The sequence below is a fragment of the Anas acuta genome, chromosome 10 (assembly GCF_963932015.1).
Source record: "Anas acuta chromosome 10, bAnaAcu1.1, whole genome shotgun sequence".
Lineage (NCBI taxonomy): Eukaryota > Metazoa > Chordata > Aves > Anseriformes > Anatidae > Anas > Anas acuta.
Genome location: NC_088988.1, coordinates 11285552 through 11300955, shown reverse-complemented (window position 1 = coordinate 11300955; position 15404 = coordinate 11285552). Strand labels below are relative to the sequence as shown.

The 15404-nt window shown below is 55.4% G+C and overlaps 1 protein-coding gene across 3 annotated transcripts; it reads left to right on the top strand.

The window, feature by feature from the left end:
* Window positions 1-1314: 1314 nt before the first annotated feature.
* On the top strand, window positions 1315-11869 carry CFAP20 (cilia and flagella associated protein 20). 3 transcript variants are annotated; one of them, XM_068693746.1, is made up of 6 exons: window positions 1317-1563; window positions 7108-7187; window positions 8619-8730; window positions 9104-9292; window positions 10474-10584; window positions 11390-11869. In XM_068693746.1, the coding sequence occupies exons 1-6, from the start codon at window positions 1480-1482 to the stop codon at window positions 11393-11395; spliced, it is 582 nt and encodes a 193-aa protein (XP_068549847.1). In that variant the 5' UTR covers window positions 1317-1479; the 3' UTR covers window positions 11396-11869. The 3 variants fall into 3 exon arrangements, with proteins under 3 accessions (XP_068549846.1, XP_068549847.1, XP_068549848.1); XM_068693745.1 differs by lacking the exon at window positions 11390-11869 and having other exon boundaries at window positions 1315-1563; window positions 10474-10593; XM_068693747.1 differs by lacking the exons at window positions 1317-1563; window positions 7108-7187 and adding an exon at window positions 7217-7652.
* Window positions 11870-15404: the final 3535 nt, after the last annotated feature.

The following is a 15404-nucleotide window of genomic DNA, read 5'->3' as shown; positions in this document are numbered from 1 at the left end:
GTCCCTTGGCAGCCAGACAGCAGACACTGCAGGGATAGGACTCTACCCACCCATGTGCTCATGTGCAAGTGGTTTCATAAATCCCAATTGCAGAGGGTTTTGCTCATCAGCATCAGTGAAGGGTGGTGGCACCATTTTGGCTTAAGCAGAGACAGTGGTGAAAGGCAGAGAGGGAGAATCCCTTGCTCCTGCATGCAGCCACATCACCTCAGCTGCTTCCTACACTATGGGAAAACACTTTGCTCTCTTATCTCTACTGTTATTTGGGAAAGTCATTTCTGCTTGGGTTTTGGTGCCTGTCTCTGCATGCACTGAGCTGGGTACTTCTGCAGATGCCAGTGGTCCCGGGCAGACTGCCCGCAACCCAACAGAGAGCACGCTGCAGTCCTTTGGTGGCTGTGCCATCCGTATTCCTAGACCCAGGAGATGGAGCTGCTCTGGAAGGGCAAAGCTGCCTCTGTCTGTTAACCCACGAATCCAGGCCAGGGCATTGAGCAGAACCCGGGGTCTTTGTGCTGATAGCACTGGTCCTGCTGTGTTTGAGAGATTTCCTCCTGGTCCACCTCATGGCAAGTGTCTCCGGTGAGCGCACGACTCAGCCCATTTCCACACCAAGACGGGGCGATGTGGGGGCACGTCCAGAGGGCCACAAAAACGTTGGGGCACCCCTCCCGTGAGGGGAGGTCGAAGGAGCTGGGGTTGTTTAGCCTGAAGAGAACGCTTCGGGGAGACCTCGTTGCAGCCTTTCAGTAAGTAAAGGGGACTTGTGAGGAGGACAAAAAGTCTTCAGCAGAGCCTGCAGTGACAGGACAAGGGGCAACGTTTTTAAACTAAAAGAAGGTGGATTTAGAGGGGACATCAGAAAGAAATTAGGCATTGGGATGGGCTGCTCAGGGAAGTGATGGAGTCCCCATCCCTGGAGGTCTCTAAAAGACGTTTAGATGTAGAGCTGTGATGTGGGTTAGAGGAGGGCTGGTCAGTGTTAGGCCAGAGGTTGGACTGGGTGATCCTGGAGGTCTCTTCCAACCCAGACGACTCCATGACTCTGTGATGCGATGCGGGCGGCACACCCCACAGGCTGCCTGGAGGAGGAGCGGCTGCCCCATCCCTGGAGGCACCCAGAGCTGGGTCGAGGGGGGCTGCCTGAGGGCACGCCGCCCGGACAGGCTGCCAGGAGGCTTCTCCGGCAGCCTGGGGCATCCCCTGAGAGGAGGCAGCGCCCCGAGGCTCCGCCACCCCCGTGCAGGGCGAACGCCGAGCCCCGAACCCAGGCCGCGGCCCCGTTGCCCCGGCAGCGCCGCCCCCGGAAGCGGCGTTGGGCGGGGAGCGGAGCCCGGGGGACGGCGGCGCCGCCACCCGGCAGCGCCAGGCACCGGCCCCGGCCCCGAGCCCGGCTCTGGAGCCGCTGCTGCCGGTGGTGGAGCCGCTGCTGCTGCTGCTGTGTGCCCTGCGCGGAGCGGCGGCCCCGGCCCCGCCGCCATGTTCAAGAACACGTTCCAGAGCGGGTTCCTCTCGGTGCTCTACAGCATCGGCAGCAAGCCGCTGCAGATCTGGGACAAGAAGGTGCGGGGCGAGGCGGGGGCGGCGGGCACGGGGCGAGCCGAGGGTGCCCCCTCCCCTGCCCTGGGTGCCCCCTCCCCAGCCTCCCCGCGTCGCGTCTCCCCCCGGCCGTTCTCGGGGTGCCTGCCCTGATCCCCCCCCCCCGGTGCCTCCCCGCCCCCAGACGCGTGTTTCGGCCTAGCCCGGGTTTCTGCTGGCTTAGCAAAAAGCAAAGCCCCCCAGGGGGGCTGCCAGGAGGGATGGGGACGGGCACAGCCCACCCAGCCTGCTCCCAGGGGCAGGGAGCACGGGGCTGCTCCCATCTGCCTGTACTGGGGCTTCTGGTTTGGGAAGGGGTGGGCAGCTTGCAGGCAGAGGGACACCGCATGCCTCCAGCCTGGGTGAAGCCGCAGCAGCCTGGCCTGGCCCCGCTCTGAGGAGGAGGAGGAGGTGGTGGAGACCTGCAGCAGCTTGAGCTGCCCCAGCGTGGTGGCACCGCCGTGTCCGTGCAGCTTGGGGTTTACATAAGCAACGTCTGTTTGTCCACAAGGCCTGGCCACGCTGGCTGGAGGAGATGAACGCAGAGTTTGCGGCGCTGTTGCCAGAGCAGCACCTATGTGTGTGTGTGTGTGTGTGTGTGCAGGCTGCTTTTTGTCACCCGCTGTGGTGCCTGCATGCAGCCAGCCCTTAGCACCGCCTGGTTGCAGCGGCCCCATGCCCTGGGAGCAGCAGAGCCACGCATGAGTGCTTGTCCTGCTCGGGCCTCTGTCCTGAAGGAGCACCTCTGGCTTGGGCGAGCTTCTTGTGAAGACTGCCCTGCTCGAAAATGTGTGGGGTGAACCTGGACTGGGTTTCCTGACTTTACCTGCGGATATCAGTGCATTCAGTCTTTCAGTTCACTTTTGCATTTAAAATGTGTCGTGGGTTTGTAACAGCTTCGTCACTGCTGTTCTAACACCCTCGGTGCGTTTACGGCAGCAGGAGGCAAAGGGTGGCCCTTAGGGCATGATGGAGCTGAGAGAGGAGTCCTCGCAGGTCACACATGGCATCACCTCTACACAGCTCCTCCAGAACCCCAGGTTGTGCTGCGGTTCTGTTTGTTGGGTGGTGTGAGTTAACGCCAAGGGAAGTGCCATTGGTGGTTTGGTGCTGCCACGCTGCTGAGGAAGCCTCCCCGGCTTGATGCAGGAGTCACCAGGTCCACAGCAGCGAGCAAGCAGTGCCTGGTTCAGGCAGCGTGTGCTTGGTGGCAGGACACCGTGTCTGCTGGTGTGCTGGAGGCACGCTGACAGAGCCTGTACCCGGGCTGTCTGCTGCTGGGCTGGGTGCCTTCACAGCATGCAAGCATAGTGACTGCAACCACAGTCTGGGTTGGAGAAGTGAGCAGGCCTGAAGTGAGTACATGATCAAAAGTTGTGAGGGTTTTTCCAGTTTTTTATTCATGGGGAAATGCTGATCTGTCCAAACACAGACATCCCAGGAATCTTACAGCTCTGGCATTTCTACTGGAGAGGGTTATTTGGGGCTGGGGCATCGGGAAGGGGAGAAAACTCGATGGTAATTAATGCTACAAAAATGAAGACAAGCCAGAAGTGTGCCCTGGCAGCCAAAAAGCCCAGCCGTGTCCTGGGGTGCCTTGGGCACAGCACTGCTGGCAGGTGAGGGAAGGAACTGTCTTGCTCTGCACCGCTGCGGCCTCACCTTGAGCACTGCATGCAGGTTTGGACACCAAAATATAAGCACATATAACTATCAGAGAGCATCCAGAGGAGGGCTACAGAGAGAGCATAGGGTGTGGAAGGCATGAGGAGCAGCTGAAGTGCCTTGGCTTGTTCAGCCCAGGGCAGGGCAGGCCAAGGCCTCATGGTGGCCTGCAGCTCCCTCACGAGGGGAGCGGAGGGGCAGGCGCTGAGCTCTGGGGACAGCGACAGGACCCGAGGGGACGGCATGGAGCTGGGACAGGGGAGGGGCAGGTTGGGTGTGAGGGAAAGGTTCTGCACCGTGTTGGGTTTGGGCACTGGGACAGGCTCCCCAGGGAAGTGGTTGCGGTACCCAAGCGTGTTGGTGTTCAAGAAGCATTTGAACAGCGCTTTAACATCCAATCTGATCTGCAGGCATAGGGTGTGATTTTTAGCTGGTCGTGTGTGGAGCCAGGAGTTGGCCTCCACTGAGTCTTTGGGGGCCTTTCCATCTCAGGCTGGTCTCTGATTCAAGGATCTCTGCTGTGTAAGTTGAGCGAGGCTGTTTCTTGCCTGGTGTGGATCCAGCCAGCGCCAAAAGCGTGTCCCTGCAGGGAGCGGCCCGTTGCAGTGTCTGTCTGAGGTCTACATGTGTTAGGGAGAAGAATCGCCACAAGCTCCCCCTGAGCCATGGTCCCTGCAGCGAGGTGGTGCTTTGCTGGCACTTCAGCCCTTTTCTGCCCCTGCTGGGCTTGCCTCCCACCCCACACATCCTCATGTGGTCTTTGTGTCTCTGCAAAATTACCAGCAGATGGTGATTCTGTCCCCCCCATCCACCCAGTGAAAAACGTGGAGAATCTCAAGCCTTTGTGACATGGGGAAAGCATGTCAAGCATGTCTTGTCTGGCCCTTGTAGGACACACACCACTTGCCTTGCTGGAGGCAGTAGGACATGAAAGTGTCTTCATTTGTCAAGAGACTGAAGCAGGGCACTAAGAGCCTTGCTGTGCCATGTGGGAGTCCGTAGCATCCCTCTGCAGGGCCAGATCCAGTCCTGCCCTCCTCTCCCTTTTCCCCACAGCATATAAGCTCTGATGAGACCTGCCAGGCCCCATCCCTCCCAGCCACCAGCATCCTGCCCCAGAGCCCTGTGGCTGGTCCTCAGGAGCGTGGCGACTGCCTCACAGGGCTCCTTCCACCAGCCTTGTCCATACAGCTGGCAGCTGCTGGCGTGTGCTCCCTTCTCCGGCCTTCCTCTGCTGCTGAGCCTCTCCTGGAGACCCATCTGTGAGAGAGAGGGCTTCTGTTTGCCTTTTGTGTGGAGTTCAGAGCCCTCTGTTTGTTCCTGCGGCAGCCTGCCACCCTCGTCCCTCAGCCAGCGTGTGGAGACGCGCTTGCCGGTCTCCAGGAGACCCGCTGATGCTTTTCTGCAGAGCCAAGGGGAACGGCTTGGTGGAGCTTATCGGACCTATCAGTCCTTGTGCTGACTTTCCATGTGTTCTGCTGGGAAATTGAGGCAGAATATCATGGCAATTTCAAATGGTGTTGGGAGGATGCATTCGATACCTGTCTGAGTATCAAACGAGTGTTCTGCCAGCAGGATGCAGATAGCCTCTGTCTGCTCCTGCCTCTTGTCCTTCTGCCTCTCCTCGCCTGCCGTGGGTGCTGGTGATGGCACCAGCCGTGTTTCACAGCTGCTGGTGTGGCTCCAGCCTCACACCAGCCCAGAATCATCATCTGGTGATGGCAGCAGTTCGGGGGCAAACCTCCAGAGGTCGGCCTTGGGCCGTGCCGCTCTGGCTTGCTTTCCTCTGGCCTTTGTTACCTTGGCTGAGTGTGGCTGGGAGCACTGAGAGCTGTAGGGGATTCCTGTGTTAAGAGACAATGAATTGTCTGGAGCTGCTGCTCCCTTTAAGCCCTGAGAGGTGTGGGATACACATCTGTGAAATGAGCTTTTTCAGCTTGTCCTTAGACAGCGCATAACTTCGTGGTTATCCCAATTCAGAGGAAACTTGAAGGAGTTTTCTATTCCAAGAAGGCTACTTCCCTTTCTACCAGCTGCAAAAATCCACCTTTTTAGACTGAAGGCAGCTAGAAAATAGTAGCTGAGTAGAGAGACGTGGAGTGTTGTGTGTATCTTTCTAAAATTTCTGCAATTAGACCTTTCTGCCTCACTGTGAGGTAGAGGAAAGCCCCTCGGGATGGGGGCTATTGCAAAGCCACCGCTGGGAGTATCTTCTCTCTTTTCTGTTCCTTTCATCCTCTTTCTGGCCATGCTGAGGAAGACGAGTCGCTTCTTTTCCTTGTCTCTGTAATGTGGGGAAGGGAAGCCTTCCACAGGCTAAGGAAGGCGACCTGGTGGCAGACAGGAGCACTGCTGAGTAATCAGATTAAGCCTGTCCAGCTGTTCCCTGTTACTGTCCTTCCCGGAGAAGTCCAAGCTCGAACTCTCCTGTGCACGGAGCCATCGGCTGCCCCTGGTGCCAGCTGTCCTGCACAGCCTTTGTTCCATGGTGCTGTGTCGCGCCTGGGCAGGGTTATTTCCTGGTGTTCAGTCAGCGTGCTACACCCCTCTGGGTTACAGGGCTTAATTTCCTTTATGCTAGTTACTGCTTATAGAGACAGGTACATGGGGCTTCTGCTGGGCTGGTGATTTAGGGGGAAAAAAAAGTTGCTGGCTCAGGTAAGGGAGAGAGTGGAAAAAGGCGTGGAGGCCAGATCTTGTGTGGTTGTTTTTTCCAGAACAGAGTTATAAAGCCCCAGGTGCTGCATTTGATGCAGAGGTTTTGATACAATTGTCCTGTGAGGATCCTCTCTCTGAGCTTAATGCTTTCTGGAAGCCTGGAGCAGGGTTACGAGCAGTCTGGCTGGCCAAGCTGCACTTAGCGGCAGGGGCTGGGTGACCCAGGCTGAGGTTTTGTGAAACCGCTTCGTGGTTGCTGTGAGCCAGGCAGGGAGGTGGGCTGCTTCGGCGCTCCTCTTTCTTCCAGCAGCGTGTGCGACATCCCCCAGGTAGGTCCCTATGAGGAAATGAACTTGGAAGGTAAATGGCCAAGCTTGTAAATCATTCTGTGGCTCCTGACTGGAGCCATCCCATTAAGAGTTTAATGTGTCCCGAACGTTAGCGGTGATAGGTGCTGAAGGAATTAATTTGTGAAATTGGAAGGAGATGCAATTTGCTGATCGAGCATTGAGGAAGGCTTAATTAGCAAAAGTGCCTTTTAAATTGAGATTAATTTGACGGGAAGAGAGCTGCTTCGTTAAGGAAATAAATCCTCAGACCCTGGGATTCAGCGATCTTGCTTGTGCAGAAAAATAAAAGTATGTTGGCTCCTGGTCCCTGCCTGGCCTTCCTGAGCTCCGTGGGGAGCTGGCTGTGCCCCTCAGCAGAGCAGAGAGTGGCTCTGTGCTTGTGTGCTCTGTGTTTGTGAAGAGCTTGAAGCAGTCCCACGCCTGGTCCTGCATTTCCACAGGGACAGCCAGCTGTGCCCAGCAACAGGCTGGGGCCCTGTGGTGGCTGCTGGGCACTCCCTTTGCTTGCCTCTGTGCTGCTGCCCATGCTTGCTTTCACCCCTTATCGCCCTGTGGATTGCTCTTGCTCTGACGTTGTTCTTTTTGTTTGTTTGGGCGTTTTACATGAGACTTGAGTCACTTGTGCTCGCAGTAGCGTGGGTGAACAAATTCATGTCTTGCACGCAGTCTTTGTGCAGCCACAGACCCTGCCTTGCAGGCCTGGCGCTCTGGGGGGGTGATAAAATCTTGGAAACAGAGATGTCCAGGGCAGCAGGAGCCAAGGGAATATAGAGGGGTCTTCCCAGGGCCTTTTTCCCCTTGTCCATGTGTCTCTTGATTTCCCTTTTGAATGATGTCTGACCCGCTTCTCTTTCAGGTGCGCAACGGCCATATCAAACGAATCACCGATAATGACATCCAGTCACTGGTGCTGGAGATTGAAGGAACTAATGTCAGGTAGGAGAGGGCTGCTTCTGCCCTAGCGTGCCCTGGGGGCTTGGTCCTGGAGCTGAGTGAAAGATGTCGGTGCCCAGCAGACATTTCTCCAGGTTCTGCCGTGGTCTCTTTGTCCATAAACTGAAGGAAATGATCTGGGGTCAGATCGCTGCTGCCTCTCTGGCAGTGTGCTATGCCTCTGAGAATCACGGAGGGTGAGGCTGACAGGGACCTCTGGAGGTCATCTGGTCCAAGCCCCTGATCCCAACACCGTGTCAGATGGATTATGAAGATCTCCAAGGAGGGAGACTCAACAACCTCTCTGGGCAACCTGTGCCAGTGCTCCATCACCTGCACAGCACAAAAATGCTTGCTGAAGTTCAGAAGGAACCTCCTGTGCTCCAGTTTGTCCCCATTGCTTCTTGTCCTGGCACTGGGCACCACTGGAAATAGCCTGGCTCTGTCCTCTCTGCACCCTCCCTTCAGGTATTTACAGACACTGATGAGATCCCCCCGAGCCTCCTCTTCTCCAGGCTGAGCAGACCCAGCTCTCAGCCGTTTCTGTTAGGAGAGGTGCAATGCAGTGACCTCTTCCTGGATATACTGGTGGAATTCCCTGTCATCCTCAGTGGGATTGAAGGGAGAGTCCTTTTATTTTTCCATCACGTGGGAAAAAAGTGATGCATTTGGTACCTGGCTCCCCCTCAGTACCAGATACAGAGAAAGCAGCAAATCAGCCCTCTGCCTTCTGTATTGTTACTGCCTGAGGCCTGCCCTGCTGCTCTGCACGTGTGACAGCCACCCTGACAGCAGAAAGGAGGGTCACGGGGAGATTTATAGGGCGGATGTCGCTTCGCTTAGCCACTTTGTCCCCACCAAGTGGAGAGGAGGACGCGGGCTCCTCCGTCAGCGGCTCCGCGTGGCCGCAGCCCGGGGCCTTTTTGGAGCAGGGTGCTCCTTATAAGGGAGCAGAGCCCATCTCCTGCAGGCTGCGCTGCTCTTCCTCCCGGGCTGTGTTGATACAGAGCTTGCCAGGCATGACGTCTGCTTGGAGGGCTTGTGACCTCTGTCCTCCCGGCTATATACAGTGCGCAGGGCTCCTGCTGTGCTCTGGGGAGCTCTACCTGCTCGGGTGAGGAGGCTGTGTTACGAAACAGTGCTGACATTGCTGTGAAATGAGGGAGGTGAAGCCATTCGAGGAGGTGTTTCCCACCCTGGATGGGAAAAGCGGGGTTTGAAATGCCATCTTTGGGCTTTTTGGCTTGTTCTCCCTGCAGCTTACCTCTGAAACTCTCCCTCCTGTTACAGAAAGCCCTGATTGTTGCTGAGATCTTAAGGTCACAGCTCTCTCTTCCTGCCTGCCTTCCAAGATTGTGTTAGGTCAAGAGAAAGCCTTGGGACTGTGTGCTTTGTGCCATGTGAGATCCTAAAGCATTTTTCTGTCCCCCTTAGTACCACATACATCACATGCCCTGCTGATCCCAAGAAGACCCTGGGCATCAAACTACCTTTCCTCGTGATGATCATCAAGAACCTGAAGAAATACTTCACTTTTGAAGTGCAGGTGAGGAGGGCAGAGTGGGGAGGCCCGTCAGGGACTAGTGAGGAGGCTTCCATGGGGCCTGCACTGTTACTGGGACTTTGACCCTAGCCACACGTGGTCCTCAAAGCCGTGCTATCACGGCTGTACTGGGTCTTCTGCGAGCAGTCACAAGCTCACCTTGTCAAGCTCATCAGTCAGCTTACAAGCGTGACATAGCAGCTATTCCCGAAAGTGGGTCTGTTTGCTGTTAAAAATACTTGTGCTGCAAAATGAGGAAGTGCGAGTAGGAGAGCCCCATCTTAGAGACAAGGGGAGCCTGAATCTAGAGCAGGTGCTGTCTCAGAAGCTGGAGGCCTCTGCCACCAGGCTCAGCAGCCTTTCTTCGTTGCCCCAGGTGCTGGATGACAAGAACGTCCGCCGGCGTTTCCGGGCAAGCAACTACCAGAGCACAACTCGGGTGAAGCCCTTCATCTGCACCATGCCCATGCGGCTGGACGACGGCTGGAACCAAATCCAGTTCAACCTCTCTGACTTCACACGCCGAGCCTATGGGACAAATTACATTGAGACCCTCAGAGTTCAGGTAAGCAGCAGGCTTGTCCTACCCACAGGAACCAACCTGGCAGCCTTCTTGCTGGCTGGGACAGCCTTGCTGGAGATTGGGAATTCAGGCTTAGCCCCAGCTGGTTCCTCTGCCAGTCCAGCTCTTTGCAGAGCTGGGAGAGCAAAGGCCTGACTGAGATAGTGGAGGTCTTGATGCTGCCTCATGTCACCAGGCTAGACAGGGATGAAGGAGTCCATTTCCATCTTGTTTCTTTTGCTTGTGTCAAGAGTCACAGCCCACCTCAAGCTCTCTGCAGTGTGCCATATGTCCTGGATGGATGCTAGCTTGGAATTAGCTGTGTGCTGCTGTACTGTCCAAATTTACTGTGTCCAGTGGCATGTGTTATTTTGAGCATGCCTGTTCCTTAGTATGATGGGGGAGACTGCTGAGGTTCCTTGTGGGGTTACCCTGAGATCAGCAAACAGCCTACCTGGGAAATGTTTGGCTTCCCACATACCCACAAGGGAGACTGGAGTGACTCCAGCTGGTAGTGGAGGCAGCACAGACTGGGCGGTCTCATTCATGACCTCAGCTTGGCCCTAGAGAGGGAGTGTTAAAAATGCAGCAGGTTGAGAGTTGTCCTCCTGGCTGTTGCTGATACCTGTGGAGAAGCAGAGGTGGGTTCGCAGCAAAGAACTCTTTGCTATGAAGCAGCTAAGACAGATCTCGGTTGGTAGAGGTGCTGGAGGTTGGTCATGCTTCTCTCCAGTGACTTAGGCTGTCTCAAGAGCAGCTAACGCAAAGCAGAGGGCATGGGCCAATGTTTTTTCTCTTATGTTCTGATAGATTCAGAGTCGGTGAGGCCTCCTGAGAAGGCTTAGGCCAGGACACTTACAGTGAGTAGCCAAAATAGGTCTCCTTCCTTGCAAAACAAGGCAGGATGTTGGCGGACTGGTTAGTGTTTGGTCCCCACAACAGTAAGAAGAGCTGGCATGCTGTGGCATGGTGTCCCCATACCTGTAGTGTGGGGAAGAGTGGAGCTGCTAGGGGGAAAGTACTGGGGGTGCTGGGCAGGAGAGACAGAGCATCTAGCAGCAATGGGCAAGCTGGAAGGACTTAGCGGGGGTGCAGGCTGCTGAGCCAAGCAATCTACACTGCTGCGTGACTGCAGAGCTGGATGTGGAGGAAAAAGGACTCACTCTCTTTCCTTTGACTCTCAGATACATGCCAACTGTCGCATCCGACGGGTGTATTTCTCTGACCGGCTGTACTCTGAGGATGAGCTCCCAGCTGAGTTCAAGCTGTATCTGCCTGTCCAGAACAAGGCCAAGGTGAGCTAGCTATGGGCAAGGAGGGCAGCAGCAGCAGCGGGGCCAGGCTAGTGTTAATCCTTTCCCTGCTGCCTGTACAATCCAGAATTTATTCCAACAGCAGAGTTGTCACCAGTCTTGGCCTGCGGCCAAGGAGCACCCTCTTTGTTTCCAGGATGAGCAGTCTGTCTGGCGGCTTGCTGAGTGGCTTTCCTGCCAAAGCACAGGGAAGTTGTCATTCCCATCTAGGAGCGGAGAGAACTGTGCAGCTGCTCCCCGCGTCCTTTCTGTTCGTGTTGAAGGACGCTGGGCAGAGTGGCAGCCTCCCAGCATCTCTCTTTAGCTTTCCCCCGTGACTCAGCACGGTGCCTTTGCTATTCGCAGCTCGCTGCAGCTCCGCCCTGGTCTTCCCAGGGTGGTGGGGCTGCGGGGTGGGCAGGGGGTGGGCAGGGGACAGGCAGGCCTGTGGCTGTCCAGCAGGAGGAGATGCTGAGCTCTGCGCTCGCAGTGACAGGACAGGAGCCCCTGGTGTACTAGCAGCAGTTTTGAGGCTCTGCAGAGAAGCACCTCCTTTGCCAGGGCCAGGCTGTCCCAGTGCAGATGCTTGTTTTAGCAGGGAAGATTCATTGGCAGAACCTCAAGGATCTTGGGCACTGATCTTAGTGGAAGATGGAGGCAGTGTTAACAGTAGGCAATACCTCTGAGGAATCTATCACTGCCTTCTGGGCTGTCCAAGGAACTCTGAGCCCTCCCAGTACAGTCTCGGTGTTACTTGTATGTTTAGTGTCCTGCTAAGCGTCTCCTTTCTTTTCCCTGCTCTGTCCAGCAATAACACCACGTTCAGAAGAGATGCGAGAAATATTTGGGATCAACACAAGCAGGTGGAAGAGGAGGCCCTGCTGAAGCAAAGTTTTCGATCGGCTCACCTTGTCTAGGGTAGCTTTGATTCATCTGGTATCCCTCTTCTAGACAGGACACAATTAACCATGTAACAGGTCTGGGGCTATGTTGTTGGTGTGCGAGTTGAACAGAATCAGTTTTCCTAACTGTTCCTAAAGTGCTGAGCCTACACACTGCAAGCAGCATAATACCTGACCTCATGTTGCACAAAGGTTGCTCAAAGTGGCCACAGTCCCTTCGAATAAGGGATTCAGCAGGAATTACAGGGTTAAGTGTGCCCTCTTGAAGACACCAACTTTATCTTTTCTTTCCTTGTTTTCCATCTCTTATTTTATATATGCTCTAAGTATGGATGTAATACTCGCTCTTGGAAAATTATTAAACATATGACTTTGGTTGTTTGTAAGTCTTCTCCTGGCATCTTCCTCCTTTGGTGGGACTTTTAATTTCCATGTGTTAGCACTCCGGAAAGTGCTGAGGAGTTTCTTTAGGAATTTAAATGTTAGGATTTGTCTCTGAATTTGTCTTTGATTGGCAGCCTCACTTTTTAAAGGTCAGCACAGATGTGGACAACGATAATCTGGAGAGAGGAAAAATGACAAGGTTTCAGTAGAAGAGACAAGATCTGCTATACACAGTAGCTTATCCCAATTCAAGAACTGGGGATAACTGACCTGTGACAAAACCCGTAGTTTTCACTTTTGGTACATGGAAATGGGTTTTTCGTTCCCTGCTTATTTGAAGCCATTTTCCCAGCTGTGACAAATTGTTCTTACCTGCTTGTTAAACGGGCACAGCTCTGATAGCTGTGTAGTTAAACAACTCAATCCTGCTCTCAGCCAGGCATTTAGCAGCTACTTATAGCAAAAGGCACACAATAGCCTTCCAACTGCCAAATTGTTCCTTTCCCTGGGGATCAAAGGGGAGGTTTAGCAAAGCAGCAGAACAGAAGCGAACAGAAGCGGAAGTCTTTTCCTGTTCTGAAGCTGCCCTTCCCTGTCTCAGACCAATTTGCCTTTGTTGTGGAAAGGCATACTGAGAGGAGGCTGCAAACCTCTACCAGGAACGGAGAAAGTCTGGGAGAATCTGGTGCCTTTCCTCCCCGGGGCCAAGCCCCAGCAGCTCCTTGGGCTGGTGGGTACCATGGGCTGGTTCTGGTCCCTCCCTGGTTCTGGGCTGCGCAGCAAATTGGGAAAACTTCCCCGTACATCATTGTCCTGTAAAACAAAGCTGGTGTCCATGGGAGGAGAGTGTGCTGGGGGACATCTGCCTTGAATCTGCACCAGATTCTGCGTTCAATCCAGCTGGTTTAAGGGCTGGACATTGCTGACTGAGGGTACACAGCTGCTCCTTCACATGGGCTCCCCATGGGTCACCTATAATGCATTTGCTTTACGTGCACCTTGAAGCTGCCATGATTTGAAAGGGAAGTACTGACCCTACGCTGCCAGTCGGTGCTGAAGGCTTTATGGTGAAAATCTTTAACTTTTAGAGCAGTTGGACAGCTTGGTAGTTCCAAGGAGCCACGGCAAGGAAGCCCAGGTGGGAAGGCACCATCCGTCTTGCTTTGATGTCTGTCATGGCTTGGCCGGATTTGAGCTTTGTCAAGTGGAGTCGGGCTGCACCGGGTGCCAAGGATCAGTCTGAACGAAGTCTATGGCTGGGCTTTCCTGACAGGTTTGCAAAGCTCGCCAGGCCTGCGGGAGCAGGGGAGTCAGCTGCTGAGGGAATCCATCAAACCCTGACGAGGTAAAGCATCCTTAAAGCATCCCTTCCCGCAGGGTCTTGCTCAGGAGCACATTTGCTCCCCGGGTCCCCGAGCTGGCTGCGTCTGCAGAGGGATGTGATGGGCCCTGCTGCCAGTTCCTGTGCGGTCTCTAGGAGCTGTGCCAGTGAGTTCACCGGAATGAACTCCTAGCCACAAGCCCTTATATCTATGTGGGCTCTGTGTATATATTTTTAATATGAAGGAGAATACTGAATCTTCCTGTTTATATGCTGGACGAGGTGGAGCATCATCAGATGCTGTCCCTTTCCTGTAGGGGCAGATTGCGGTGGGTTCATGGAGTGCAGTTCAAGAATCATCCTATTTTAATCCTGCTCTCCCATTGGAACTTTAACTATCCCATTGTTCTGAAGGCAAGGAAAGTTGGGACGTTCTTTCCCCTCCACACAGCAGAAGAGGATGCTGCTGGCAGACAGGCCAAAATACCACAGGAATCGCATCAGTAGTCACTTTCTAGAGTAGATGTGCATTAGCAAGGCTCCTGTGATGAAGGGTACGGCTTTTTACTGCTTGGGTTAAGGCTCTTGGCCCAGCTGGGATGCAATATCCCCCTATGTGGGAAGAGCAGGAGGGATGCAGGTCCACAAACGTCAGCCTGCCCCATGGATGGCTGCTTCTGATCATGGAGGTGATATCCAGGAATCAAGAAGATCTGGGCCAAACTCATATTCTTGCCCTTTTTGCCTCCCTTTCTGTATCTTCCTGGATGTCTTCTGCTAAATATTGCCCTCTCTACAGAGGGATTATACCTCCAGCATGACGCTAATCCTCTGCAGCTGTTGTCCAGTGTGGGTTGGGTGGTGCTGGAGGCAAGGGAAATATTTATCTTAAGTTTTGCCATTGGATACTGCCCAGGAAAAATGAATGGCCGTACTGGGGGCTTTTGCCACTTCTGCACACAGTGGGAGGTGGCCTTCCTGCCATGTGCAGGAGGGGACTGAGCGCTTCCCCGGTGAGCTGCACCAAGCAAGATTTTATTTGGATGGGGGAAATCTGTGCGCCCTGACAGCTCCCCCTGGTACCGGGTGGGGAAAGCCTTGGAGTTGCTGGAGGTGAGAAGCTGATGGATGTGAAGTTGTGCTGAAACAAAGCTGCAGGCTGTCTGCTTTGCTGTCACCTTGTTGCCCCTATGGCGACGTTCCTTCCTGTGAGATGAAGGCTCTGGCATTCTTCTGGCAGAGCCACTTTAGCACCACCGTGTGCCCCTGCCCAGGTAGCATCCCGAGCCACAGCCCTTCCTCACGGTGTGCTATGATCATCGCAAGTGGCTTTCCACGATTCCCTTGACTCCACAGCTCTTCCCTCCGTCCTCCTGCGGCAGCATTTCCTCTGGCCTTGAGGCAGGCTGTCAGTGCTTGGCGTGTCCTGGCCCCAGCTCTTCCTCTGAGCTGAGCCCAGCTTCCTCTCTGCTTTCCGGGTCCTCTCCCTGCAGCACGCAGGGATCCCTGCCCCGGCTCTGCAGAGGAAGAGGAGGGTGGAGGCTCCTGCTGCAGAGGAGGAAGCACATCAGCCCCTGTGACAGCGCTGAGCAGGCAGAAGCAAGTGCTCCCTCCCTGGGGCAGTGGGTGCTGCAAGGAGTTGCTCTGGGTGCTGCTGGCCGTGCTGGGGCTCCTCATGGCCACAGAGGTGGCCCCCAGTGTCCCCAGCCCCCAACTGGGAAGGGGAACGGGGCAGGAGGAGCCACCCTGCCCTGCGTCCTGCAGCCACAGCCTCTGGTCCTGCCCGAGCCCCCAGGGCGTTGCGGCAGGGCGATATGGGTGCAGGACAGCTGAGGACAGCCTTATTGCCAGCCTGGCGTCACCTCCTGCCCCTCCGCGGCGCAGAGCTGTGGGGGCCCCATCCCAGAGGACGCCGAGTTGCGGGTCTTTTCCAGGTTGGGCTTCTCCAGGCTATTTTGGGAAGCTGGGACTGCCCAGTGGGGGTGTATCCTGGCAGGGCTCAGCTGAGCGGGACTCCACGCGAGCCATGGGAAGCTGCTGGGACAGGCGAGGTGCTGGGCTCCGACCGGGCCCTCGCTGGGGCTGAAGGGCATCCAGGGGTGCCCTGAGGGGCTTGTCTCATGGCTGGAGGGGCGCAGTCCCCACTGGGGGCATGCAGGGCAGAGCAGCAGCCAGCAGCGAGGAGCCTGAGCCCTGCCGAAATGCTGGAGGTTGTC